General features: G+C 39.8%; 1 protein-coding gene across 5 annotated transcripts in view; it reads right to left on the reverse strand.

Moving 5' to 3' along the window:
* NOL4 (nucleolar protein 4) overlaps window positions 1-27,760 on the reverse strand; it is a 179,612-nt gene that overhangs the window by 142,646 nt on the left and 9,206 nt on the right. For all 5 annotated transcript variants that reach the window (XM_032442699.1, XM_015855552.2, XM_015855553.2 and 2 more), the window contains exon 2: window positions 2,363-2,512. In XM_032442699.1, the coding sequence (XP_032298590.1) occupies window positions 2,363-2,512 (150 nt within the window). The remainder of the gene's footprint in view (window positions 1-2,362; window positions 2,513-27,760) is intronic.

Genomic DNA, 27,760 nt, shown 5'->3' on the forward strand with positions numbered 1-27,760 from the left:
CTTCCTTTTTCTTTTTTTTTTTTTTCCCCTCTTTTTTCTTTTTTTCCTTTTCTTTTTTAAGTCTATGGAGATATTTAAAAATTATGCATATGGATCTTGTCCTTGGGAAATACGATTCAATGTCTTTAACAAACTATTAAGTAATAAAATGAATTAAAAAACATTACTGACTTTGGTAATGACATAGAAACTTACATTTGCGCACCATGATTATCAGCTCATAGCAATGTAATAAACTCATGTCTCAATCCCAGTAAAAGTCACTATCACATGAAAGTACCATGTAGGCTACTGAGTCTGCAAAAATTGTTCTCGTAGAAATGACACAAGTTGTCTTTCCTGCTGTTTACAATAAGCATTTTTTTAATTTGACCTGGAATCATGGGATACATACAGTAGTAAATATTATGCTTTGTTTCATAAATATTTTACAGTAGGTTAAGATTTATAAATATTTACAGTAGTAAATATTAAATCAAACATAAGCATTTGTAGGATTATGACTTGAAGAATTCTATTTACAGTTGACAAAAATCTTTATACCTGTATATTATTCTACAGACTTTGTGACCTATACATTTGAGCAGCTTATCAAAATAAAGCAAAACAGAAAGATAAAGGTCAGTGAAAATATTACTTTTCAAATGTTTTCTAAAACACAAGAACAAGTATCAAAATGGCTGAGGTGACAGAAGAAAATTAATTTAGACAGTTTGTGTTTGTTAATCCTGAAATATCACTCCAAGCCATACAAAGAACACCCAGATGACTGGTGTCTTCCTTCATACATCTACTTTTAGGTCAATACAGCTGGGAACAAATTATAAGAATCCTTGCCAAGAGCTTATCCCACAGCAAACTGTCTGAAATAGCCAATAAATAAAATATACGTGAAGGGATTCAGAGAGACATAGTAAAGATTGTTATACACCTGAAAAAATAGTAATGAAAAAACAGCTATTTCTTACAACTAAAGTTTGAAATGTCGGAAACCTTGAGTACCTACACATTTTTGCTGGCCTTTCGCTAAAAATTGGTTAGAATCATTAGAATCATAGATTTCCATAAGGTTGGAAAAGACCTTATGATCATGAAGTCCAACCACAACCTAACCATACTACCCTAGCTCTAACAACCCTCTGCTAAATCATGTCCTGAGCACCACATCCAAATGGTTGATAAACACATCCAGGGATGGTGACTCAACCACCTCCCTGGGGATCCTATTCCAGTGCTTCACAACCCCTTCTGTAAAGAAGTCTTTCCTGATATCCAATCTAAACCTCCCTTTGGGCAACTTGAGGCCATTTCCCCTCATCCTGTCACCTGTCACCAGTGAGGAGACCAACCCCGCTCTCACTGTAAACACCTTTCAGGTATTGGAAGAAATCAACAAGGTCTCCCCTCAGCCTCCTCTTCGCCAAACTAAGCAGCCCCAGTTCCTCAGCCTGTCCTCACAGGCATATTCTCCAAGGCCTTCACAAGCCTTGCTGCTCTTCTTTGGGCCTGCTCCAGCACCTCAACGTCCTTTCTGTACTGAGGTGCCTAAAACTAAACTCAGGGTGGGACCTGACCAGTGCTGAGTACAGGGGCAGGATGACTTCCCTAGTCCTGCTCACCACACCATTCCTGATACAAGCCAGGATTCCACTGGCCTTCTTGGCCACCTGGGTACACTGCTGAGTCACTGCTGGTTAGCATGACTGCAGGTCAATTTTAAGGTTAAGAGCACTGTATTCAGTGCGACAAGTTTCCTCAGTACCCTCAGCCACCCTCCTGACGCCTTCATCTCACTGGGGTACTCTGTGTTCCAGCCAGGGTGGTAACAGCTGTGGCTTTAAGACTTCCAGAAATACACATTTTCAAACCATTAAGCCATTAAGAATACTTAGTAGCAATAAATTATAAGGAAACTTCATATGTGGAGATACAACACCCCATTTAGCAAAGTTGTCTCAGTATCTTCTAAGTCTTCTTTCAGACTTCATACATTTAATAACATCTTGTTAATATAGTTATTAGAGAAATTGTCGAGACATAATAGAAATAATAAATTCTGTTCTTCTACCAGTATGGGCACTCCTACTGGAGTCTATGGATCTGGCCCAGAATCCAGTGCATAGGAAGCATGGCCTTTCTGATTTCCAAACTGTATTTTGGCATGCATTACTGAAGTGCCTCTGATATAAATTTGAGGGTGAAGTTTGAAATACTAATCTGACTGGGAAAAAAAAAAAACAAAAAAAAAAACACCACACAAATTGCTTGTCATGTGACTAAATCCGAATAATCCATTAATTTAGAGACTGATGTTTACTTTTAGTTGGTTGTTTGTTGTTTTGAGGGGTTATTTTGTACTTACTGCTTTATATGTTCTCTTCTGTCCAGCATGTTTTCTGATTTGTTCTCCATTAGGCCCAGTTTCAACATGCATGGAATAGATAATGTCAAAGAAATCTTCTACCACGGCTACCCGCCGTAAAGACAGCTTCTCATCTACACCTACTCCATCCTGAAAAATAAAAAGAGAGAAAGAAAAAATAAGGAGGAGAGAATATATCTGTAAATGGTGATCATCATGGGACATATTCTCCTCTTATGACAGCAAGCTAAACACCCTGCCATTGGGAACTGAAGGTCACCCACTCAGTGCATGGCAGCAAGAGTAATGTAAAAAAGCTATATGATCAGAAGGATAGAATCATATGACACCATTCCCTGCAATCAGCACATTTTGCCAGACCAGGACATTTGGTCTCTTGGACAGAAGAGAATCACTCACTCCAGCATTTATAAAATGAAACAAAAAGTACCCACGCTTGTTTCTCCAAATGCACATACAACATTAAAAGGCATAAGCAGTTCCCATCACGTGGCACAGAAATGTACTATATGGCTGTTAATAAGAATCCATGAGATTTTATCCTCTCATTCTCCTCCCAGTAAATCTGTACATAGCATCTCATAAAGGTATTTAAGAAAGGGTTCTCATTTGCAGGTGACAGAGCTGACTGTAATTATGAATACAAAAGGAAGTTGTTAAAAACAATTTACTGACAGGAAATCTGCCTGAAAATATATTACAGGAATACATACCACAATGTGAGGAAAATAAAGGGATTTTTTGTTGTTGTTTTTGTTGGTTTTTTTTTACTCAGAGGTCAGAGTGGAATGAAGGACAGAAAAGTGAGGACACTATCATGTGATTTCTAAGCTAAAGACTTCTAAACAGAGAGAAGTCCCAGTGGCTCTGAAATTTATCATTGCTGTTCAGTTCATGCCTTTTAGATAGGACTATCCATAAGAGATTGTTTGTTGTTTTTTTTTTCACAGCTGTCTATGGATTCAGTTCTGATGAAGAGGCAGGAACTGAGACTCTTGTTTTTCCAGGGCAGGCAGCTGTCAAGCAGGCTGTTTTCTAATACAAGGTAAGTATGTGAGGAATAAAATGAGAATGGCCCATTCACTTGCAATCCATCACAATCTTTAAAGTCAGATCTCAGAAGGCAACGACGTCACTTAACCTTCAAAGGGCATTTTAAGCAATAAATGCTTTCAAAACCTAAACATTTGATAATGCTGTAAGTCATGCTACAAAATAATAATAATAATAATAATAATAATAATAATAATAATAATAATAATAATAATAAACCCACTCTGATTTACATTCACTCTTTTGTAACAAAGCAAATGAAGTTAATGCTGTTGTGACCAAATACAGACGAAAGATGAGAAATGAAAATACAACAATTACATACAATTCCAAGTTGCTGCCCCCACTCTAATAACTTCTTAATAATCTACCCCAGTAAGTTTGCTGGATGTGGAAAACTACTTTTTTTTCTCCCTCGTCATTTTATTCCAACCCATGTACTTTCATATTTTACAAACTTCATAGAAAGGACTAAAATAATCCCAGTGGCTTCAAAGGATCCCCAGTGGGGCAAAGGGACACTGACACATCACTGGCAATGATAGAGAAAATATCAGTATCTCTATAGCACAGTTTTCTACAAGTATCTGATGGTATCAGATTAAGTGGTGTTAATACTCTACTAGCCATACAAGCTTGTGCTGTCCTGTTCCATCATGCCCCTGCCTCTTCCCAGCCTTCTTCAATGAAGTCCCCTGCCCAAAGCTAGATAGTTTCTGCCATCCATTCAGAGGTCTGCTCTCTGTCTCAGGAAAGCTGGAATGGAGCAGAACTCCCTCACACACATGATAAGAGGATTGCAAAGAAGAATGGCAGGTGTGACTGTTTTGAGGATGGGCGAAAGATGAGGAATGTACAGTCTCCACCAAAGATTAAATCCTCATTTAATCTTTGAGATCAGCTAGGAAGAACCGCTCAGAGACAGTAGAGATGCTCCCATGCCCTGAGGAGTCCCTACAATTTCACTAACCACCTGCTCAAAAATGTTTGGGCCTCATGCCAGGTTCTGGTATCAGCAGCATTAAGAATTTCCTTTGTACTGCTCTTCATTGCTGTGCATTATAATAAATAAATAAATAAATAAATAAATAAATAAATAAATAAATAAATAAAGTGTTCTACAGAAAGGGCCAACACAAAATCAAGATTTTTGTTGTTTTAATCTTTAGGGAAATTCTCATGTGAGTTCTGCAGGGGGCCAATCCTCCATCATTATTTTCACACCACCCAAATGGCTCAGTGGGATCCCTAATGATTTCAAATGCTCTTATTATGACGACGGTGTTATCTCATGCCACTCTCAGAACTGTCAGAAGTTTATAGCGTTGATTAACTGATAAAGATTTTATCTGGTTATTACTAATGAGTTTTGTTTTAGGAAATTTCCTGTGGGGGAGCTCTCTTTTTTAATTAAAGAAAAATGCATTACAACAATATTAATTTAAAACCTGAGATGCCAGATCAGCAAAGCTGACACGTACAAACATTAGGGATGTATTCAAAGAAGAACTTCAAGATGGAAATTATTTTTGCTGCTGTTGGTGGCAATAATGTTCTTTTTTTGGCAGTCCCCCTGCCCACTCCCTCACTGGTCTCTGATACCCAAAGGGAGGTAGGCATGTTCTTCATTTTGTTCTTCAGGTTTTGTTTCATTCAGGTGACTATAGCATGAAGTATCACTGCAACCTTTAAAAACACAAGGAAGTAATATCTGCACACTCTTTGTCATGCCCTTTAATTGGAATGCCAGAAAATGCATACAAACTTTCAAAATCTTGTCAGTCAGAAATGACAGGAAAAAAAATGGTGTACACGGAGCAGAAACTTCTTCAGGAGAGACAACACTATCACTTAGCAATTATGTTTGTATTTCATCATAAATGAATCTGGTTGGACCTGGGCAATGAATTGGTCAGGATTCATTCTGCATAGTGCTGCATACGGTGATGAGGCAGACCTTGTTTCAGAAAGCTTGCAGTGTTAAAAAAGGTGCTGAATTGCCGTGAGTCGGCTGTTAAGTACATCTGGCAGTGCTCTGCAGAGACGCAAGCTCTAACTGCAATATACCAGATGAGTAACCTGAATGAGAATGAGATAGCTATTTACTAAGACTTTAGATATCCCAGCACTGACATTCCAGCAAGCAAAAATCTGGGCAAATGATACAACCCCAGATCTCCATTTAAACCATAATGTCTCTGAAGTGGACGCAGTTGTATCAGACTTTCCTATCACATGCCATTACATTACACTTTTATCCCGAAACTGCTATTTGACAAAGGCATTAACAAAGCAGGTCTTCTTCATAAGCTGGCTTTGGGTAAAATTTTCAGTGCCTAAGGGGAAATTTTTTAGCTTCAACAAAGTCTAAAAAGAGATGAATGGGGAATACATGATAATGCTATTCAGATGTCTGAAAGGCTATGAAATGTCCACAAGGGACAGGACAAGTAATAGGCTTAAACCACAGCAAGGGAGATTTACATTACACATTAGGAAAAGCTCACTATTGATGTGGATAGTCAAGTACAGTAATAGTTTGCCTGGGGAGGTTTTGGGATCTCTGTCACAGGAGGATTTTAAGACCAGGTTAGGAAAGTATCTGTCAGGAACAGTTTGAGTAAATCCTCTCTTGGATAGACCAGATATTAATTGAGCCCCTTCTTGATAACTCAATAACCGAGAAGCTCAAAGTTCACTTTCAAAGTTACAAGTGTACTAACAGCTCTAGGAGAGCAGGAAAGATATTTATAAATCACTGGGATATTTTTAGGCATCTTTTTTGTCTTGGCAAGAGCCCAAGTCTCACTCTTGGAGTTAACTTAGGGATAGAAGTTTCACTGTGTGTTTCTTTTCAAAAAGTGGACTTAGACACTGACATTTTTTAGGTTGACTGTCATTCCACTTGTTTCAACTATCACAGTCATATATCCTTACTTTAAATCCATTGCCTCAGATTCCTGTCTGGTCAGCAGTGTGACAATCACTACAGTATTCTCCTTACAGGAATTGGAACAGTTTCAATCTCTGCCACATCAGAGTTACTTAATTCCACTCTTTGCAATGCGGACCTCATTTTATGTTTATTACTATGATATTCCTATGTGCCTATCATACAAATAAATAGATGTTTCTTTTTATTTTCAGCCCTACAAACTGTGTTTTCAGTCTGAGATTAAAGTTGTTCAATTTTGTTTAGATATCTACACAAAGAATACTCTAATACACTTCTGGACAGTACTGATTTTACCGACAGTTATGCACCTCTCAAAAACTGCTGAGCATCCCTTTGAACAGTGATGCTTGAGGAGAAAGTCAGTTTCTTCTATTGAGATGGAACCCACAGGGCTAGCAAAGGTAAAGAGAAAAAACATTGCCAATTATGCAAAGAGGTAAAATTCCTAGCAATGAGATGAAAAAAATCTATTAAAAAAAATAATAATCCCAGAAAGCAGTCATTTTAGCAGTTAGATGAATGAAATAAGCCTTTAAAATTAAAACTAACCAAAAAAAGGTTCTTGCTGTTTCTTCCTTGAGAGCACCTGCAACATCTCATGTTGAAGTTTCGTGGGGCAAATAAGACTCATAAAACATCCTCTTGCTTCATGAATGAATATAACTATCAGCATCCTTACAATGTTTGAAAAATATTCCTATAAAACGCTATAGAAGGAAATAGCAAATAAAAGAAAAGGTTTGGTTGGTAGTTCTGTAAAAAAAATGTTTAGGTCTATAAAAAACCCTGCTGTAAAAGCATCAGAGCCAGAAGAATCTACAAAACAGTTTAGGGGTAGATGGAAATGACAATCAACCTAAAAATGTTGTCACGTTACATAAATCACATGCAAATACAAGACCACTTCGAATGATGCAGTATTTGTGTAAAATTTTCTGGTATATACCAGTTCGGATTACAGAGGACATAAAGCAAATCAGTGCAATCGTATCTCAGCTGACTGGCATGCACATTTTCACCGGACAGAAAGCAAAGTCTTTTGCTGATTGAAGCCCTGTGCCCTGAATGTTCTAAATGACCTTACAAATTTGTTTGCATGTAATCCAGCCACCATGATAGCTTACACATAAGGAACACCCAACATGATTGTGTGCTGGTGTTTCACTCTTTTTGTAGCAAACACTAGCAACGTTTGAATTGTAAACAATAGGATGAACCAGTAGCCTATGTGTAATATAATCCTTATATACCTGCACGCTAAAATATTTTACAATAAGTCATCAGATTGAAAACACCATTATTTTTTCCTGCTTTCATCTGCTTGCTCAGATGTAGCTGTAAAAATACGAAAGATTGATGTCTGTTTAAGAATATCTCTCGCTACTGTAGAAGTGAACAAATCTACTTTTCTCAGCACACTGACTTGAATTCTCAGGTTATTAGTACATTCATTTTAATATCCAAATCTCTTCTGTCTGCATCACAAAAAACTACAACAGCTCAAAAACTATTATGATTTTTCAGTTATTATTAAGTGGGGAAAAAATAGATTGTTTCCATCTAGTTCCTAATGGAAGTTGCCTATAAGAGCAAAAGGGACTTATATTACTTGAAATTTATTGTTTCTGATACCCATCATGTGATCCATCTGAACAGCTAATCTCATCTTTTGCCAGCAGGTGGAGACGGGAAAAATCAAAGATTCATTAAGGCAGGAATGCACCATTTCCGCGAGCCGAGTTCTCCCTCTAGAACTTTTAGAGCATTAAACACTACAACGAATAAAGCAGGAAGCGTGGATGTGACATTAACAAGTCAAACCTCCCTGTGGAAATAAATTTTGAAAATCAAAAGGATTAACTTTGAAAATAGAATCAACTGAAGTAAGATAGCAAATTAATGTGCCATTTGAGATAAGAAACTAAAAATAAACAATACAAAGTTTAGGATTTTCTTCTGAGCAGAGATTTATGAAAAATGTATGAGTAAAAGTTCCCTGATTGTCTCGATGGGAGATTTTCAGAGACCCAATAAACAGCAAGAGCAATCACATGAACTCTGAGTTCATTTTCTCTTTGTCTCTTGGACCAGTCCAGATGATGGGAAAGCACCAAAGTAAAATCTTTCAACAAGCCATAAGAGAATGAGTGATGAGTGCCGATTAAATCTAAAAGATCCCACCTAAAAGGACTGTCCTACTGAGTAATTTCAGGTGAGCTCATCCTCTAGTGTAAATCACTAGCCCTATTAAATCAAGCTCTTGCAATTACAGATAATGGATTGTGGAACCCAGCTTTGCCAAGCTGCAAAAGGAAGGTTTATTTCCATGAAATGTAGTAGTATGGTCCTGGGAATGATTTCAAGACTAATAAGATACCTTCAGAGGTATCATCAGAAACCTGTTTGGTCTTCTGGCACAAAGAGAATAATAACCTGGTTAGTGTCCCTGGGACAAATATTTAAAGCTTTATCCATATTGGAGAAGAGCAGAAACTTTTCATCTGTCTTAGGAGAATTACAGATGGATCCATGCCATCACCAGGGCTAGTGCAGGGGAAGAGCTTACAGATGAAACATGGGGCCTGTGTCCCTTGTATTTCCTATTAAAATAAGGAAGCAAGAAGCATTTTCAAACAGATGCCTCAAGTTGAATCCAAACGAACATGTACAGACAAAACCCCAGTGAAAATTCAAAACAGGCAGAGCCTGCAGGTTACATTCCTTAATCAAGAGCTACTTCTTCACTAAGGTCTGAATGCTGTTTTTCCTTAGCATGCTAACACTTGTGGGTTTTTTAAATTTATTTCTACTTTTTTTGTTAATTATTTCTTTTTAGACTTTTAAACATTCACATAATAGTTGTGAATAATAGGTCACAAGGCAGGCCAAATTTTACTATTTGTTAAGTCTGTTGATCCAGTCTAACCAAACAGCATGGCTGATATGTAGGTGAGCAAGCAGAGGAGCACAAGAGGAACAGAGATGCAGAGCTAAGCTGTTGATAACAATGAGCTTCTTTCACAATGCACGTATTTCAGGCTGGCTCTAGTCTGCTCCCCAGCACTGGATGCAGTTAAGTGAATGTGGACATCTTTGTTTCAAGCACACTTTCCTTTTCCAAAAGAAAACACCAGTGCCAATGCAGCCATTGTATCTTAATTACAACTTGCATCTTTTTTATGTGTGGTGAACGCTACCCAGACTGGTGAGGAAAATGCTTACATATCTAGCTCAGGGACACACACTGCCCTGGTGTGACAAGGAGAGCAGGAGGAATGAAGATGCTGAACATATATGCTGCCATGGAAGCCATATTGCCATTTTACCCCCTCTACACGCCTCCTACGTCAGCAAATTCCTGCCTGCTTAGGATGCTGAAATGGCAGGAGATGCTTTCATCACTAGATGCACAGTCCTAGTGTGCCTGTGCTCTTTCACGCTTTTTGTTTGTGTGAGAGAGAGAGGTTTGTTTGTTTGTTGGATTTTGGGTTTGGTTTTATTTCACAGAGAAAGCAAATGATTGCTTTATTTTGCCCACAAAACTATCTGCAGTAGATATATTTAATACTGAATGAACCTAGGTATTAAGTGCATCATATTTAGTAAAAAGTAGCTGGAACTGGATGGAAAGAAGGGAAGAGCTCATACAGCACCTCCAGGAAGACTGCAGTTTGCACTTTTGTGTGATCAATTTGAACAAGTCCATAATTAAGTAATAAATTCATCTTTTAGAAAAAGCATCTAGAAAATAATTCCTGATCTTAGAGCATTTTTAATGGTATGTCCAGAAGCCTTTACTTAATACAGAGATGTGACAACTATTTCCTTCTTTGAAAATGTTTACCAGACTTTCAATCCGTGTTCTCTGAAGGATGCTGTCTGTTTTCTAGTGAGATGGTTTTCTATGAGAAATAATTAAGTTTTATCTTTGAAATGTATCTCTCTCTTTTTTTTTTTAACATTCACTTAAGCTATGGAAATATTCAGTACATTTCACTTGCTCACTTCGAACCCACTGTTTTGTAAGCTACAAGGTAGGACACTTAGTTAGGATGTTAAGAGTAACCAAAGAGGTGGAGTGCAACACAGACAAATTTTATCTAAAGTTTTTGATTCATCTCATATTCATTATCAAAGTTTTAATGCATTTTCTTCTTCCTGATGGCTCATTAGAGGATTTGTCTAAGTATGAGGAACTTTCAACAAAATTTTCTGTAATTGTGTGAATTCTAAGAAATGGCATTTTTTAAGCTTAAAAAAAAAAAAAAAAAAAAAAAAAAACCTGCCAAGACTTCAGTTCTACCATGAAACATGATGAAAATGTGTGAAAATTCATCCAATTAAAATAGCATGCTATTCTTTTACTATAAGTAAAACTGAATGTAAAAATAAGTAGTAGGATAGCAATAATATACAATAAATATCTCTTGTATGAGAATGACAATAATTGCCCAAACAAGGTTACCAGAATAAAACAGTTAATTCTCTTCTATTATTTTTGCCTGCTGAGGGTAATAAAAGGGATGAGTGTGGATACTAAAGTGATCCTGTTTGATATGTTTTGGTATTTCGTTTTGCTGTTTGTTTGTTTTTTTTTTAATTATTGTCTCTGGTATTGTCACCAGCTCAGGAAACAGCAATGGTAAATCTACTAATAATATTAACTCTTCACATTCCTTTGATATCTCTAAACTCACCCAATTACATTTTAAAGTTTGCTATACTTTACAGGTATTCGAGCAGTAGGGGAACGCAATGTAGATCTATAATGCCACCTTTTTTCAGACTGATGAAATGCAACTACTGTATGCCCAAAGTAACCTAACACTAAAGTGGAGTATAAATGGTGAAAACACATTGCTCCAAAGTGCTGCCTGTAAAATTAAATGTGTATTTTTGAATTATCTTCCACATACTCTAAACTGTCTGATGCGAGGGTGCTCCCAGAGGGAGCTTTTTTAATAAATAATGTGATCATGCATGTGCCAAGAGTTACATACTGTAATCAGGTTACCACACCACAGATCAACACTGTTCAGTGACAATGCTTAAAAACATATATATAATAAATAGCTTTAAAAGCCTGTGTAATTTCTAAAATACTCTGAAAAGTCAGGGTTGGATCAGAATACTGTTAGTAGGTTACGGTGTTACTCTGTCCAGATCTTCGGGCTCAGATCCAGCAAGGGCTTCTGTCCCTTCAAGTTCCTTCCACCTGCTGTGAGCTGCAAGGAATAACCCTGGGGTGGCAGGGATGAAGTGTGTGACCTAATCTCTCCCATCTATGTTTCTGCAACAGCTGTTCACTTGCTTACACAAAATGAGTTCATGGTCTCAGCACAGTTCCCGGAGGACAGCTGTCTCCATCACCAAAACCATTGCTACAACAGACCATTAGGTGCCATTAATTGGTAACCTCATTAGCAACATCAGTAAAGGCACCAGGGATCAGCTTTTCATCTGCACTGGTGCTGTACAGGCAGCTTATGGTAGGAATGGATGAGAAATCATTAGTGGCTTTACATTACCCATAGAGAGCCTTGATTCTGATACAACCCAGGTACTGGTTCAGTGGGCACAGAAGAAAGAGAGCTGTCTGTGGCCCAAGTGCCAAAAGGGACAGCAGCCTTCAGCACAAATCATGCTCTAAACAGGGGCTGGTTCTCTGTTTTAGTTGCCAGTATACTGCCTACTCTGGGAGAAAGCTGCCTGAGTGGAAACAAAGTGGTATCTCTGAGATTAGAATTTCCTGGAGGAAAAACTGAAATGGAAGTCCCTCTAGATTTCTGCAAGCAGTAGTGAATAGGGATTATGAAGGGACTTGCTGTAATCATACAAGCAATGTTACGTGATCAGGCTTACAGGCCTCTGGTCACTCATCTGTAAGATTAGCACAAAACTGCATCCAAAGGTCTGAGTGCACGGCACAGATTTCTGTTTGCACACAAGGTGATCAAATCAGACAATCGTGGAATCGCCAATGTTGAAAAAGACCTCAAAGATCATCCAGTCCAACCATCTACCTACCACCTATGTTACCCTACTAAACCATGTCCCTCAGTACAATATTTAACTATTTCTTGAACACCTCCAGGGACAGTGACACAACCACTTCCCTGAGCAACATGTTCCAGTGCTTCACCACTCTTTCAGAGAAGTTGTTTTTCCTAATATCCAACCTGAATCTCCCATGACACAACCAGAGGCCATTACCTCTCGTCCTATTGCTAGTTATGTGGGAAGGGAGAACCCAGCCAGAACTGGTTGTAGAGAGTGGTAGGACCTCCCCTGAGCCTCCTCTTCTCCAGACTGAACTATCCCAGCTCCCTCAGACACTTCTCATAAGACTTTTGCTCACATCACAGCCCTGATGAACTAAGGTCATGAGTGAAGTAGGAACTGTAAAGAGAATTAGAATCTGTTCCCAGATGAAGGGACACAGGATCTAGAAAACTCCAGCAAAACATCAGATACAGAATGTTTCCATCAGGTCTGAAACAGAAATAGATAATGGCATGTCAGATATCAACAGTAAATTCTCAGTGTAGCCAGAAAATGTCACAAACCAAATACCTAGCAGAGATCTTCAGGAAAACTCACTAAAAGGACTGCAGAAATCTTCACTCCAAAAATATACTGCTCTTATGCCAGACCTGAGGGAGGGCTTGTGTGTTCAATAGTGCACACTGAACTAAATTAGTTGGTAAATAAAGAATATTGCCTTTTCTATAATAATTTGTTAATGTGTGTGCAGATCACATTTTACAAAATGAAATGACCTCAACAGACTTGTATGGGGCTCTTTAACAACTCATTTGTAGCTTTAATCTTTAATTAAATTACCTTTGCCTAATTCTATTTTATACAACAATTTTCTCTCCTGGGTTACCTAGGCAAGAACAGGTACCAGATGCGATGCCCAGTGTTTCTGCAAGGCAGCATCACTGCAGTCAGATCCTTTACACCATTTTTTCTCCTCTTCTTCCTCCTCTCTTCCCCAACTGTAAACAAAGTCCACAGCATGAAGAGGCCAATCCCTGCCAGCAGAAGCAAGTTTTGAAAAACACTGCTCAGCCATATGTTCAGCCCTGACCAGCAAGATCGTTAGGAGGCTGACATCTGCAGATGGAGAGTTCATATCACCATTCAGCAGAAACATGCTGCTACTGCACACTGAAGTCAATATTAGCTAGGCTTTGCTTAGGATAAATTTTCAGCACTGGCCTGCAATTTCACCTTGCCAATTAATTTTCTGCTACACTGCTATCTAAAAAGAACCTAAGGGAAAAAGAAAAAAAAAAAAAAAGTGGTGATGACTGAAATAGGGAGCCTTTAAAAACCCTTCTCATAATGAACATTCTTCTGTATCAAATACTATAATGAAAATGTTTCTGTAATAGAAAGCACTTGAACCTTCATGAAAGCCCACCAAGCTCTCTTTGGCCTACAGTACTTTGCACTAAGAGGATACAGCCATCTTAAAGGGTATCCTTAACTTATTTGAAGGCCAAGTAGACTGAAACTTTCTCCAAATAAACTCTCATCAACGTGTTTTTAATGAGGATAAGAATATAAGTCTTTCTCACCTTACTTAATGCCCTTCTGAAAACACTGAGAATACTCTGCGTTCGTGGGAGTCGTATTGGTTCTTCCTATGGAAGCAGTAAGATAAAACATGTTTTTCCCACTGTTTTTCTCTCCTCTGCTCTTCTTCCAGTCTATCTGCAGCTTCTCATGTGCTCCAAACCGTTATTTTTGTTTGTTAGTCTGTTTGTTTGTTTTTTTTCCAGGGCTTAAACAGATTTATGGTTAGCAATTTCCACAGAGACTGTGTGCATGTTCTCTCAGGCATGCTCAGGCACCACTCATTGGAGGGCTGGGAATAAAAGCTGTGTCTGTTCTGCCACTGGCAATGAAATTCAGTGGGTTCATGCTTGCTGGGCCCTTCCTTCAGGCCTTTACTTCATAGCAGTCCCCTTCTTGGAAAGCCTACACTTGAACAATATGCCTCCATATGAACTGTATGCGTTTTGCAATCTTATCTAATATGCACTTGTATCATTGACTGTAAAAGTGGGAGAGTTGGCTTAAACTATTTCCTTTATTTGCTTTGAATATGAATATGACATAGATGTCTGGACTACAGATTCAAGGTAGAAAGGGGTTGAAGCTTCAGTTACAATAACTGTACTCCAATCTAGAAAACACCCTAAACAGCAAGCAATTCAAAACGACAGTAATTGCAAATTAAAACCTCAGATTTGTAAATGTTACATTAGTGTGGAAAAGGTAGGGTTTTTCCTCATAATTTTTTAGTGAAGACAGTAGATGCACTGCAGTTCTGATCACTGATGATGTTGAGAGCCATCCCTTTCCTATTTTTAGCAGAATTAAACAAACATACAAACAATGAAGGAAAACTTAACTTCCTCAACAGCAGTTCAAAAATAAGGGGATAGAATAAGTAGGTAACTTGAACAGGAAATCAGAGTATTTGCAAGTTAAGGACTCCCTATTAATCAGATGCTTGCAAGTCTCTGTCCTAATCTACGCATGCCCATGAATTTACTACCATACAGTGTTGCTTTGCATGCTAATGTTAATACACGTAAAGCACAGTTGATGAAAGAAAAGATGCAGATGAAATAGTCTGCTCCATATAATTAAATTCTGTGATTATTCCTTCATATCTGCAGCAGTTAATATGCAAACTATAAGGATCTTCACAATTATTAGTAACACTCTGTGAAACAAAACGCAAACCCAGCAGTATATTAACATTTTTTTTTCCTCTTTAATAATGTATCCTTGGTTGCACTTTCTTTATACAAAAAGACTAAACTTTCAAATTTCTCAGCTGTTTACCAGAACAGGAGGAAAAAGTTGAAAGACAGCATTAGAATTCAATTATGTGTTAAATACGGTATAATGGCTACATTATTCATCAGGTTTATGAGAATTTGGTGCTCTCTGTCTTAATCCTACTTTAAACTAGTCTGTTCAAACTGAAGCAAAACCATAATTCATCAGTATTAAGTGACTTGCCCATTTTCTCACTCCTCTGCAAATACTGTGTGTATTAAGATAATGGGATACAGCGCTCGGATGTGTTCAATAATAATAATGATAATAATGTTTCTCTTCCTCTCATTATGTACACATGCTGTGTACAGCTTGACTGATTGATACGGTCATCCACCCCAGAGCCAGTCATAATTCATGGCTTAGCTTGTAATGTGCCAGAGGATCTCTTGAGATGAGTAGTACTCTACAACATCAGGGATGTTACAGATGAAAGAAAAATCATCTGGTCACTTATCCCTGATCGTATAGGAATGTTTTTATATTGTTTATGACCTAGTCTGCGCAGTCAAGTTTTAAATGACTTTTCTGAGAAACTGTTTTACAGACTTTGGATGAGCCTCTGGGAACAGCCCGCTACAGAATGTTTGTAGACTGTTGTGCCACTGCTCCTTAGTTATGCTCACTTGGAAGGTAGGCACTACGCTAACACTCCCCAGGACACACCTCACAGACAGTCCCTCTGCCACATGAGATCATGTCTGCGGACAAAGAGAGCCAGCAAGGGCAGGTGATCCCCTCCTCAGGGCTCTGCTGCAGCTCACAGTCCCTGCTCTGCTCGTGCAGCTGCCAAAATACATCTTCTTTTGTTAGATGTCCAGAATATTTTTTTTCTTCTGGAATAATAACATAATTCAGAATCCCATTGAAGAATTGTATTGATTTCAATAAACCATGACTCAAGCTCCCAAGTTGTTCCCTTCTTTCTACAATCTTGCTCTGTCTGCAAAGACCAGGGATACACTGTCATCAGTTTTAGCCTCTTAGCAAAGATAATACAAAGCTCATACAAAGCTGACCGTAGTTTCACAACCACCTCAGAGATAGCTGAGGTTTTGAGGCTTCAAGTCTACTTTACAAGGAGAGCCAAGACTTTTATCTTGCTGGCAACATCAATGATAACATTTTTTAATATGTAGAGCAAAATGCTATCAAGAATGCAATCGGAAAGAGAAATATTTTGTTTCTTTTTGCAGCAATTCAATATTAAAATGCATCCTCTGAGACACCACTGTGCCTACATGAAGCAGCAACGTGCTTGTCTCAGGACTTCATCTTCTCCTTCCTGCACTACATTTCCCAAGACACACTGCAAAAGGAGATCTCGTGTATCAGGAAACTTTTACTATTATCAAGGATGCCAGCATAGTATGAATTTTTGCATCACATCTCTCTCTTTGTAAATACATTGTACGTGCTCATTTCTTTGCCCTTTATAGCAATCAGTATCTGCAAATATCCTAAAAGGTTTTGCAGCGTTTGTACCAACAGATGGAGTCAGCTGTGTGGACTGAATATGTACTGTATCCACATCACTTAAGCCCTGTCTGCTCTAAGAAATACACTGTTACGTTCCTGATGAATCACACCTGCTACCCAAACTGCAGATAAGGCCGGTTCTCCCCCACTAGAGAAACCATAGATTTTAAATCCTGCGTCTTCAGTGGGAAAAGAAGCATGGGGTACCTACAAGATGTTAAAAGACGGTAGACAGTCCATGCTCTGTTCTTGCAAATAGCCTATTACAGTACTACATTCAGAGTGCTACAGTCTTTGAAAGGAAATGACACAGTAATTTCCTATCAAATCAAATCATTTCCAGCATAACTTTTCATTGGGGGTATTCTGCATGTATCCTGGCATTTGTTTTCTGGGGAGACATCAGGCACAGCTGCACGTCTGGTAAATATGTATGTTTGTTTTTATGCATGCGTGTGTGTGAAATTAAATTCAATTTGATTCAATAATATGTTACTGGCATGGCAGGCTGGCTAGCCATTGCCTGAGAAAAACAAACAGACCCTTGAGGTAGCTGTCAGCAGCTGGTGTAATGTGTTTGGGATGGGGTTTCATTCTCTATCTGGGGTTTTATTCCATCTATCTGTTTATTACCATTTCCAATCCTGTTCAGTCACTTTTAACAGTAATCTGAAGGTACTTCATCTGAAGCCATCTGAAGGTACTTCACAACACAATGCTATCACTGCACTCTGTTTCTCCTAGGGTCAGGAACACTTTCTCATCAGGCTTTTTTGACAAACAAACGTCACGATTTCTGGTATAAAAAAATAAATATCTTCCAGAAACTCCCCCACATTTTGGCTGTGGAAGCAAATGTGTTGCTTCATTTCATTTTCTCCTGATAAATTTTCTGCTCAGATGCTCCATTTTCTCTTTTTTGCTGTTTCGTTTTATTTGCTTGTTGTCTCCTTGTGTTTCCCCTTCTATGTCACGGCCATCCATTCTCCATTCAGTGTATCTGCCTCTGCTCTGCATATTCACTGAAATAAAGAAAACTATTAAGATGACGCAGCATCCAGCCTAACATCCTATTGTTTGCCTTCCTCCTTTCCAGACCCCAGTGATATTGGTTTTGTGACCTCAGCTATATTGGGTTTTGTGAGTTATTAGAGAGTAAGGAACCATTTTGTTCGTCTCATCTCATACTATATATAACTTAACCTGCAACATTGTGTGAATTAATCCTTGTGCACCATAGGTATTAAGGCAATTTATTTGGTCCCACACAAGTCAACCAATTAGAATTATGCAGCCCAGGAAGTGAAACATTCATGACACTTTCACATCAGATCGTCCCAAGCTCCCAGGGTTGCAGCAGAAGGAATTCTCTCAGTTTGGATAAGACAGCACCTGGTGAGTACAGCCTTCAACAAGTCATTTACCGCAGGGCTCTCATTTGCCAGAGCCTTTCAGTATGCAGCAGCATAGTCACGCAACTTTTTCCATATAATGCTTTTACAATTTGATTTGTAAACCTCAGAACCCGAAACTTAAAGACTCTCCTACCATAAAGCTAAGATTTATATAATTTGAGATACATTCAGCATTCCTTCTATTTAATTAAATATTAGCCTTTTGTTGTTGCTACAATGTTGTTAATAATTACTTAACCTGGATTTGGACCATTAAAAATTAATGAAACCGGTCTGAAAAATATTGTGATTTAATAAATAAAAAAAGGAGCAGTTGTTCAGTTCCCTGTTTTCCAAATACACAAGACACAGAATCATGGAATCCTTAGAGTTGGAAGGGATCTCTGAGGGCCATTGAGTCCAATTCCCCTGCAATGAAAAGGAACGCCACAGCTAGATCAGGTTGCATGGGGCCTTATTCAGCCTTGCCTTGAAGGTCTGCAGGTCATCAACCCCACTTGGGACTTCTGCAGACTTTTAAGTGAAAGTTCCCAAATAGCAATTGCTGACCATTTGCAGCTTACAAATCAACTGTCTCTGTAACCACAGTAACCACGGGCATGTTATACACTCATCGGTCAAAAGTTGATAATAACATACCTGGGGTCCTTGAGAGATTTTGGGAATTGACAGGGAGTTTCTGCTACAACTACCAGTCTCTTCTATAGAGATGGGAGGATTACTAGGTGATTTTTGTCTGGGTTTTTTTTTTAATACAGAAGTAGAATTTTCACACAAGCATTTGACTTTAGATGAGATTTTTTGAGGGAAAAAAAAAAAATGACAAACACCATGGGACTCACAAAGAAATTGTAACCATTGATAGCACTCAATTTTAAGCTATTTCAACATCTATGAAGGAAGAGAGAGCTTCCTTCTCTTTTGCACTCTAACATCTTCAGGATACAAATAGGGCTTTGTGGTTAGCTCTTCACAAAGGAATTCAATGTTATTTTCATGAGTGATGCTATTATCAGTCAGGTGCGCTACTATTAGGTGTCGTCTGTGTACTATTGAAGACAATGGGAGTTCCCCATTCGATGGGGATTTGATGATGTATTCAAAGACATGCAGCCCAGCAAATAAAAAATATATTTGGTATATTACCACAAGAAGATAAACCTGTTCTGTTGCTCAGAGCTATGCACATCCATCCTAACCAGGGCTCTTGCTGCTTCATCCAGAAGCAGAGCAAAAGACTCACAGGTCTTTTTTAGAAGGGCAGACCTGACTTCATAGAATCTTAGAATTTATAGAATGTCTTGGGTTGGAAGGGACCTCAAAGAGCACTGAGCTCCAATCCCCTGTAGCAAGTGAATATTTGTGTGTCAGAGAGCTGAGATCACATTTTCCCACCACAACCATGCTCAATGATTTTTATTGCCCAAAACAGCCCATTTTCTGCAGCTTGAGGGCCATAAGTTAAGCAGCATTGCTCCTCAGTGATAAGTGTACTAAGCTATGTCCAAAGGAGGACTACAAAGATGGTGGAGGGTCTAGAAGGGAGGATGTATGAGGTCCCTGGGTTTGCTCAGCCCAGCGCAGAGGAGCTGAGGGGAAGCCTCACGATGGCTGCAGCTCCTCACAGGGTGTGGAGGGGCAGCGCTGAGCTCTGCTATGTGACAGCAACTGGGCCCAAGGGAACTGCATGGAGCTGTGCCAGGGGAGGGGTAGATGGGGGTCAGGGAAAGGGTCTGCACCAGAATCTGGTGGGCATGGAGCAGGCTGCACAGAGCAGTGGGCACGGCCCTGAGCTGCCAGAGCTCAAGGCCAATGTTCACAGACATAGGGTTTGGATTTGGGTGGTACTGTGTAGATCCACGATGATATTTGTGGGTGCCTTTCAACTCAGGATATTCTATGATTCTTAACACTATGTAGCTATGCACACACAGGCAGCAGTCCTCAGCACTGGGTTCTGGCAAAAGCAACAGCACGAGGATTTTTCACTCCCTGCACCTCGACTCACCCCAACCACAGCACATCAGCAAACACTGGCGACTGCCTGCTGGGCAGCCCCACACCTATTGATGGGGTCTTATGGAGCAGCATGTCACAGTGTGGAGTATTTGCTTGGGGAACATGGGGCTTATTTCCAGAAACAAGGGTTTCCCGAGGCCAAACTGTTGTCCCTGGCTGCCTACGATGCCCACACACCACATGAACATGGCGCAAGCCTGCTGCGGGCACCCTGATGAATCAGAGAGCGTGCTGCTGCTGCAGCACATCCCCACCAACGCCCCGTTACTATGGGTGCACTAGGAGGGATAACCTCCCGCGCAGGCTGGGCCGCTCTCCGAGAATATACATTCCCGTTAATATTTCCTCTCGCCTTCCCATTTCAGACACTCAACACTGCGGCCGCCAGAGGCGCAGCGCCCAGCCCAGGCATGAGGCCCGGAGGCTGCGGGCCCGGAGGGGGGAGCGGCCGACCGGGAGCCGCTCTGCGACGGCCGCACAGGTGCTGCCGCAGCCCGTCGCCATAGGAACGGCGAGGGAAGGGGGGGTGGAGAACGGCCGTGCCCGCTCCCCCACTGCCGCGAGTGGGCGTGAGGGGCGGGTGTGTGTGTGTGTGTGTGTGCGTGTCCCGGAGGTATTGCGCTGTTACTATAGGAACCGGCGGGGGGGAGGCGGTGGCGGCGCGGCCGCACCCTCTCCCGCTCCCCCTCCTTGTGCCCTCAATGCTCGCCCGGGCCTTGCATGCACTCACGGGGCGGCAGAGGAGCCGTGCAGCCATGGGCCAGGGAACGTCCTCGCCCCGACCCCTGCTTCGGATGGGGAGCCCGGCTGTGCCCGTGGCTGTGCGCACCCACACGGGGGGAGAGGAAAAAATAAGAATTAAAAATAGTAATAATAATAATAATAATAAACTACAATTAAAAATAAAAAGCCAAACCGCTCAATGGTGGTTGTTTACTGTACCATATGGCTGCAGGGGGGAGGGGTGTGGGGGAAATGTCTGCCGGTTGCTGAGCCGGTGCACTCATTATGTCCGATGGAGTCAGAGTCAGCCGTGCTGCGCCTCGTTTGGCCGGCACCAAATCTTAAGGCTTTCCCCTGAATTTCCCCCCAGAACCTCGGCCGAGATGGGAGCACGTGGTTTGTCCTCCTCTCTGCCACTACTAGACAGGAGATGACAGGGCACGGCCTGCCCTGCGGCTCCAGAGCCTCCATTTTGGGCATCGATGTGTTCTGTGGGGCCTCAACCAGGAGCAGGGCTTCTCCTTAGTCTGTCTTCATTAAAACCTGTGCGTGTCTTTTGTTTTGTGATGTGTGGTGCGTAGCTCGCAGCCATACGCCTTGTGCCAAAAAATAGTCAAATGCTGCCAGTATTTTTCATGGTTTGTTTTGAGATGAAAAGCCGGCCCATCTCAGGGCGCCCCTGTGCATTAGCAGGACACGGGGAAATGGTTTTAAGTTGAAGGAGGGAAGATTTAGGTTGGATGTTAGGGGGAAATTCTTCACTAGGAGAGTGGTTAGGCCCTGGAACAGGCTGCCCAGGGAGGTTGTGGATGCCCCGTCCTTGGAGGTGTTCAAGACCAGGTTGGACGGGGCCCTGGGCAACCTGATCTAGTAAATGTGTATGTTTGGTGGCCCTGAGAGGCAGGGGGGTTGGAACTACATGATCCTTGAGGTCCCTTCCAACCCGGGTCATTCTGTGATTCTGTGATTGCAGATGTGTAAGAAGGGTTGTAATGGGGCGTTTCTGTCACCAAATGCCACAGAGAGTGGCATCTCTTGGCCAGGGTCGGCGGACGTGCCTCAAAACGGCTTTCCTCACCGTGATTCACATGAGAAGTGCTGAACCTCGGGATTATCAGAGAGATCAAATCCACAGGCAGCAGTGCCTCTGAATAGGCAACTGTACTGCTATCCACATTACCTTGTAAAATTGAAGTATTGATTTTTTAAAAGCATGGTTTGCTACTTAGCGGACCGATCCCACTACTACTGCAGTCAGTGGGATTTTGATATTGGCTTCAGCGGGGAGCAGTTTTTGCCATTAAAATGGTCTATTTCACATTATTATGGTAATGTGATTTACTAATTCTTAAAATCAGCCTTCTTGGCCTTGCACATTTGAGAAGATTACAGTACAAGTTATCTCAGCTCAACTCATTCTCTGCGTTTCTGCTCCTGTCATGTCCAAAGTTTTGTTTAGATAAATAAGATAGATAACTTATTGCTCCAGATGGCTGTGGGCGGATTAGGCCTAATAAGTTCTCCAGTTACACGTTTTTGAGGTTTTTGTTGGCTGTTTGTTGTTGTTTGGTTGTTTGGTTTTGTACTTTTTAAAAATTATATAGATATCTACATTTAGAAACCCGTTTGTAGATCTCCTCTTGGGTACAGCTTCAACTGTATTTGGTTGCTCACCAAAATAGCATGCCTTCCAAAGAAAGATTAAAAATATTAAAATGCAGCCAGCGCAAGTGAGCGACTCAGTTCAGCTGATGTGACACAAATGTGCTGAGCTTACTGCCCATAGATAATATACATTTGAAGCTTGGCACCTGCCATTGGATTGGAATTCAAAATGAGAAGCTGCAGGCCTCGAGGTCTGGAAATAAAGGCAACATAAGGGGGAAAAAAAAACTGTTCTGCATCTAATAGTAAATAATAATCTGCAGCAGCAAAGGCAAGTGATGAGGATCGAAGAAAATGTGTAGCTCTGCAGCCATCAAGTAGATATTGAGGCTGTTGTACAGTGGTGAACATACTCACATTCAAACTGTGAGGTATGGCCAGCACCTATATTCAGGATTTGCATATATGTATAAAGACAAGTTTTTGGTGTCTAGCAACATTCTGCATAGGTTCTTTCTGCTATATCATGCTGCGATACTCATTAAACTAAATGTTGACTAATAAGCTCTGATTTGAAATAAATACTGGGGAACATACTTAGAATTTGTTCAAAATACCTCTGAAACAATATTTCAGTAAAGAATACAATAAAAAAGTAATCGTGCTTTATCTTCCTCACAATTTCCAGGCAGTTTGAATTGTTAGGTGATTAATATCTTATAGTCATTCCGTGTTTATTGGTGGCCGACAGGTATGCTTAGCTGCATAAATGCTGATTTTGAAAATCAATAGTTGTCTTATTACCAAACCAACAGGAAGCACCGTCCTTATTTTGCTTGGTTTATTTCATTAGCTTTATTATTATTGTTCTGAAGTTTGTAGTATGCACTTCCAGGCTGAGCTGAGTTTCCCCAGCCTCCATCCCTCCCAAAGCTGCCTTACTTTCCTTAGTATGAGCTCACAGGGAGCTATTAAGTGAAAGTTTGTTTATCCTCTATTTGCTTTAACACTTTACCCCATTTGTTCTCTCGTCTGGCTTTTCTTTCAGTATTATTAGAAGCAGAGCTCCTCTAATGTAAATACAGTTCAGAGAACATGGAAATGAGAAAGAGATCTGAATTCTCCCCATAGTGCATGTTTTAATGAAAAATCTGTAGAAATGGGAGAATATTTAAAACCAAGCAAACAAACTACTTCAACAATGTGACTGAGGATAAGGGTGTGCGTTGTGTGTGTTCAGTAGGAAAGAGAAGATGAGATATATGCCTTTAATGTACTGGATACGGGGAGTTTAAAGGACGGAGGTCAAGCTGATTTCTGCAGCAGGGAGCTGTTCATACAGTGCTCTGGCACTGCAGAAGCTTATACTATACCAAGGAATGGTGGCTGCTTGCTTACAGGAGTGTTTTACAACTGGTGTTGGCCTTGGTGGAATTAAGCCTTCGTATGGGATTTTATATGTTTCATAAACTTATTTCTACATTTGTTAAGCGCTGTTCTATAGCTTTGCAGTATCTTATGGCAAAGGGGTCCATAAGCAGTTATAGGTAAATTATTCTTTACAAATGGAAGAACTTTATTCAAAAAGATCCCAGCCATTGCCACCCAGCCAAGAAACATGGACTGTGCAGAGCACTGAGTGCATTGGGTGGGTGCTTTCTGAATGGCTGTCACTGAAGAACAGCACAGTGCCTTCAAAGCAGGGGCGTCGTCTTTGTGCCAAAAGAAAACCCACAGCTTTTCTGCTTGTCCCGTCCCTCAAGGGGATTTTAACCAGTACCATTTAGAACTGTAGAATCATAGAATCCTTAGAGTTGGAAGGGACCTCTGAGGGCCATGTAGTCCAACTCCCTGCAATGAACAGGGACACCGCACCTCAAATGCTAGAAATGGTCCAGCAGCTCTCAGATTTAAACAGCATAATTCTTCCTAACAATCTACAGCTGCAATGTTTCATCTCCTTTGTAGATCTGTTCATTTACTCTTTGGATCTACCAGGCCAGTTACTATTTTATTTTGAGTTTTTTCACAGAACATTTCACGCTAAGCATTGTTCACCTGCCTGCTTTCAAATAGCAGCAAACATGGTAAAGCGAATCTGTACGAATGTTTGAAGTTTGCATATCTGAAAATTTTCTTGACAACACTGATTAAGGGACACATTTTTAGAATAATAAAATAAAATTCAGGCAATTACCTGTAAACTTATTAATGTTCCAGTGTAAATGGCAGAGAAGACAGTGTTATTATTAAAGAAATTTGACCTGCTTTCTCCTATCTAAGAATGCTTTTTTCCTTCTTTTTTTAGCTCAGGTTTTGAAAACAGCCCTTTTGATTTGAACTGAAAATGTAGGATGCAAGTAGGAATATTATTTTAAGAATAGTTTCAGTTCTACAGTTTACTCAGTATTCCATGTATCTCATCAAAACTGGACTGATTTGAATAAAATATTGTTACAAATTGTTATGTAGAAGGACAACTGAAAAGGAAGGGAGTAGTTTTATTTGAACCAGCGTTATTTAATTCTAGAGCTAGCTTAATTTCCACTGAGTTATTATTTGCTTCAGTAGAAATGTAACTCACCAAAAGCTTACCATATGCCAAACTTATCTCTCGGTTACTACGAAACAATAGTAGCAAGGCCTTTTATACTGATAGAACAAAGTGGAGGATTTGAGTAGGTTTTCTAAAAGGCAGTGTTGTTGCCCAGTGCATTTACAATATACATTTATTTTTTTGAGAAATCCCATTATGTGCAGATGCATCCCTGAAAAACTATTCTGTCAGCTTGCAGGGTAGTCCCAGATTCAGGCTAAAAGGGGTAAACTGGAATGGAGTCTGTCTGAACTACAAGCTTTAGATGGATGTCTGCCACTGGAATAGCACATTCATTAAAATAAGGCTGAGCTGTTTGCTCACTCTGAACTAAATTCTTTAGTATTGTGGAAACCATGGCTGTGGAACTTCACTAAATTCTCAGAACAAATGATATCAAAAGATGTCATTAAAAAAAAAAATCAAAAGGGAATACGTGTACATTAAGGGAAAAGAGAATGAGCTACATTCTTTATTTCTTTCCATTGTCATTTCTTGAGAAATGCAGTGGGACAGCTCCCCTAAGTAGATACATGCCATTCATGCTGGTCAGGCTGGTCAAAGGCAAAGTGATCCAGAAATTATATTAGTTTGAATGATTTTTCTCTCATATTTGTAAATAATTCTGTAATAATCCCGTGTGTTTTTGTTTGGTTGTTTGTTTTTTCCTTTTTGCCTTAGTAAGAGTTTGGGAATAGTTGGGAAAAAAAGAAGGAAAAAAAAGAAAAAAAAATCCAACAAAAAGTGCTTGTACAAGTAGGCAAAAATGTGAAGGTGAAATCAGCACATTTCTTCTCATCACAACTGAACTGGAAAATGGAGGTGGTTAATTGAAATATTTCTGTATAATTCACTGTAATCTCATACACCGATCCACGTATGTCTGTACTGGAGCTCAGATATTTGTCAGTCTCCGTCCTATTTCCAGACTACTAATAGCCCTCCATCAACAAGCCACAGAAACTGCCAGTGTCAAGCTGACCAACAAACCATCTAGTCCCAGTCTCCAAGGAATTCTGTAAAAGATGCTTCAGAGCTCAGTAATTAACAAGTAAACAAATAAATCCTTAAACAAAATACAATGCATCCCACTGCATTGTGCACTAATGACCAAATTATTTTCCTCTGCTAGCCTAACCAACATAAGAAAACATAACAAAAGCTTAATAATCCATTTATGGAACATGAAGCCAGAGCATGATGGTTGAGACTGACAGCAATACCAAATTTCAGCACAAAGGATAAGGGCGTGGGAAGATGCTGGGTTTCCACCGCACTCTATGAGTCTTTCCTCATGTTGACTACAGAGGATAGAGTGCTCTATGGGAAAACACACAGAGAGCTGCTGCCTGCCTCCAGGTAACACAGGTGAAGTACCATTAGCATGTCAGCACTTCCAAGGAAACAGAGGAGGAAGGGCTGAAACGTCACCTTGTCCTGTTTTGTTCCAGCCAGCCTAGCTGAACTGATAAAAAAGAATCCTTAAAAGAGCCACAAAACTATCACTCTCTTGTAAAATCCTTGGGAGAGGCTTTCACTGAATCAGTTAAAGTTTCTCCTAGACTTTCCATTCCCAACACTAAGGTTATAAAACAATAGCCTAACTTTACCTATTAACATAGTTGTCACATGAGTCTCAGAGGATGGGATGGGATTTAAAAGGGCGCCTGCTGAATTTTTTCTGCTGTTCATCAGTATTTACACCACGCCATTTCTCTCAACTTTACCGTTTTACAGATCTGTTTTCTACTGTGCATTTTTTCTTAAAGCTCATCTTTCTGTGTGGCATGGCCAATTAAAATGTATTTCATTTGGAAGCAACCCTTTTGTTTAATTACCTTATCTACCTTCCCTGGAACTTTCGTATGTCTTGGCCTTTTAGTGAGGAGGTAAATACACTAAGTGTATTATTAAAGGTAAGGGCATATCATTTAATTAATGAGAAGAATAAGTTTTCCATATGAGTCTCCATACTTTTCCTAATGGTATACTTATTTATGATGTGCATGCATTGATTTGTTCAAAATTATTCCTAAATATTTCCCTTGAGATGTTATGATAAATCTTCTCGTTTTAAATGTGATTGAAAAGCGTGAAATCTTCCATTCCTTTCAAAAAGCCAGTACCACAGTGGCATGAGATGTAAATTACCTGGCAATGGTCTGGAGGGAACTGCCTGCCATAATTTCTCCTTTTATCCTTTGTTATGATATTTCTATTCTCTTTCCAAACTCTTCCTTCACTTTCTTAATCTAATTAATTTGCATCTCCATTTGGCGATGAAACTTCTTTATTTGTCTGGGTTTTATCTGTACTCTTAGTATACGTGTATGTGCGTGTGTGCACATCGAACTACACTTGTATAGTTATGTCACTTTCTATAGTTTTCCAACTTTTCACCAGCTTTAAATTGTCATCACAAATTTTCAGCCTAACTTTTGTAAAGCCAGTATCAGACCATTTTCATTTCAGAAGGGAGACAGAACAAAATTTTCACTTGAAAATTGAATACATCAGCTAAAAGGAATGTAATTAACCTTACAAAATCCAAACTAGTTGCATCAACCAAGTACAGTTTGTATTGACACATAACAGCTCTAGTATTAATGATTTTCTTATTGATTGTTTTTCTAGTGTTGAAATATGGTTCAGTGGTCTGTTACTTCTAC

This window comes from Coturnix japonica, chromosome 2 (genome assembly GCF_001577835.2).
Source record: "Coturnix japonica isolate 7356 chromosome 2, Coturnix japonica 2.1, whole genome shotgun sequence".
Lineage (NCBI taxonomy): Eukaryota > Metazoa > Chordata > Aves > Galliformes > Phasianidae > Coturnix > Coturnix japonica.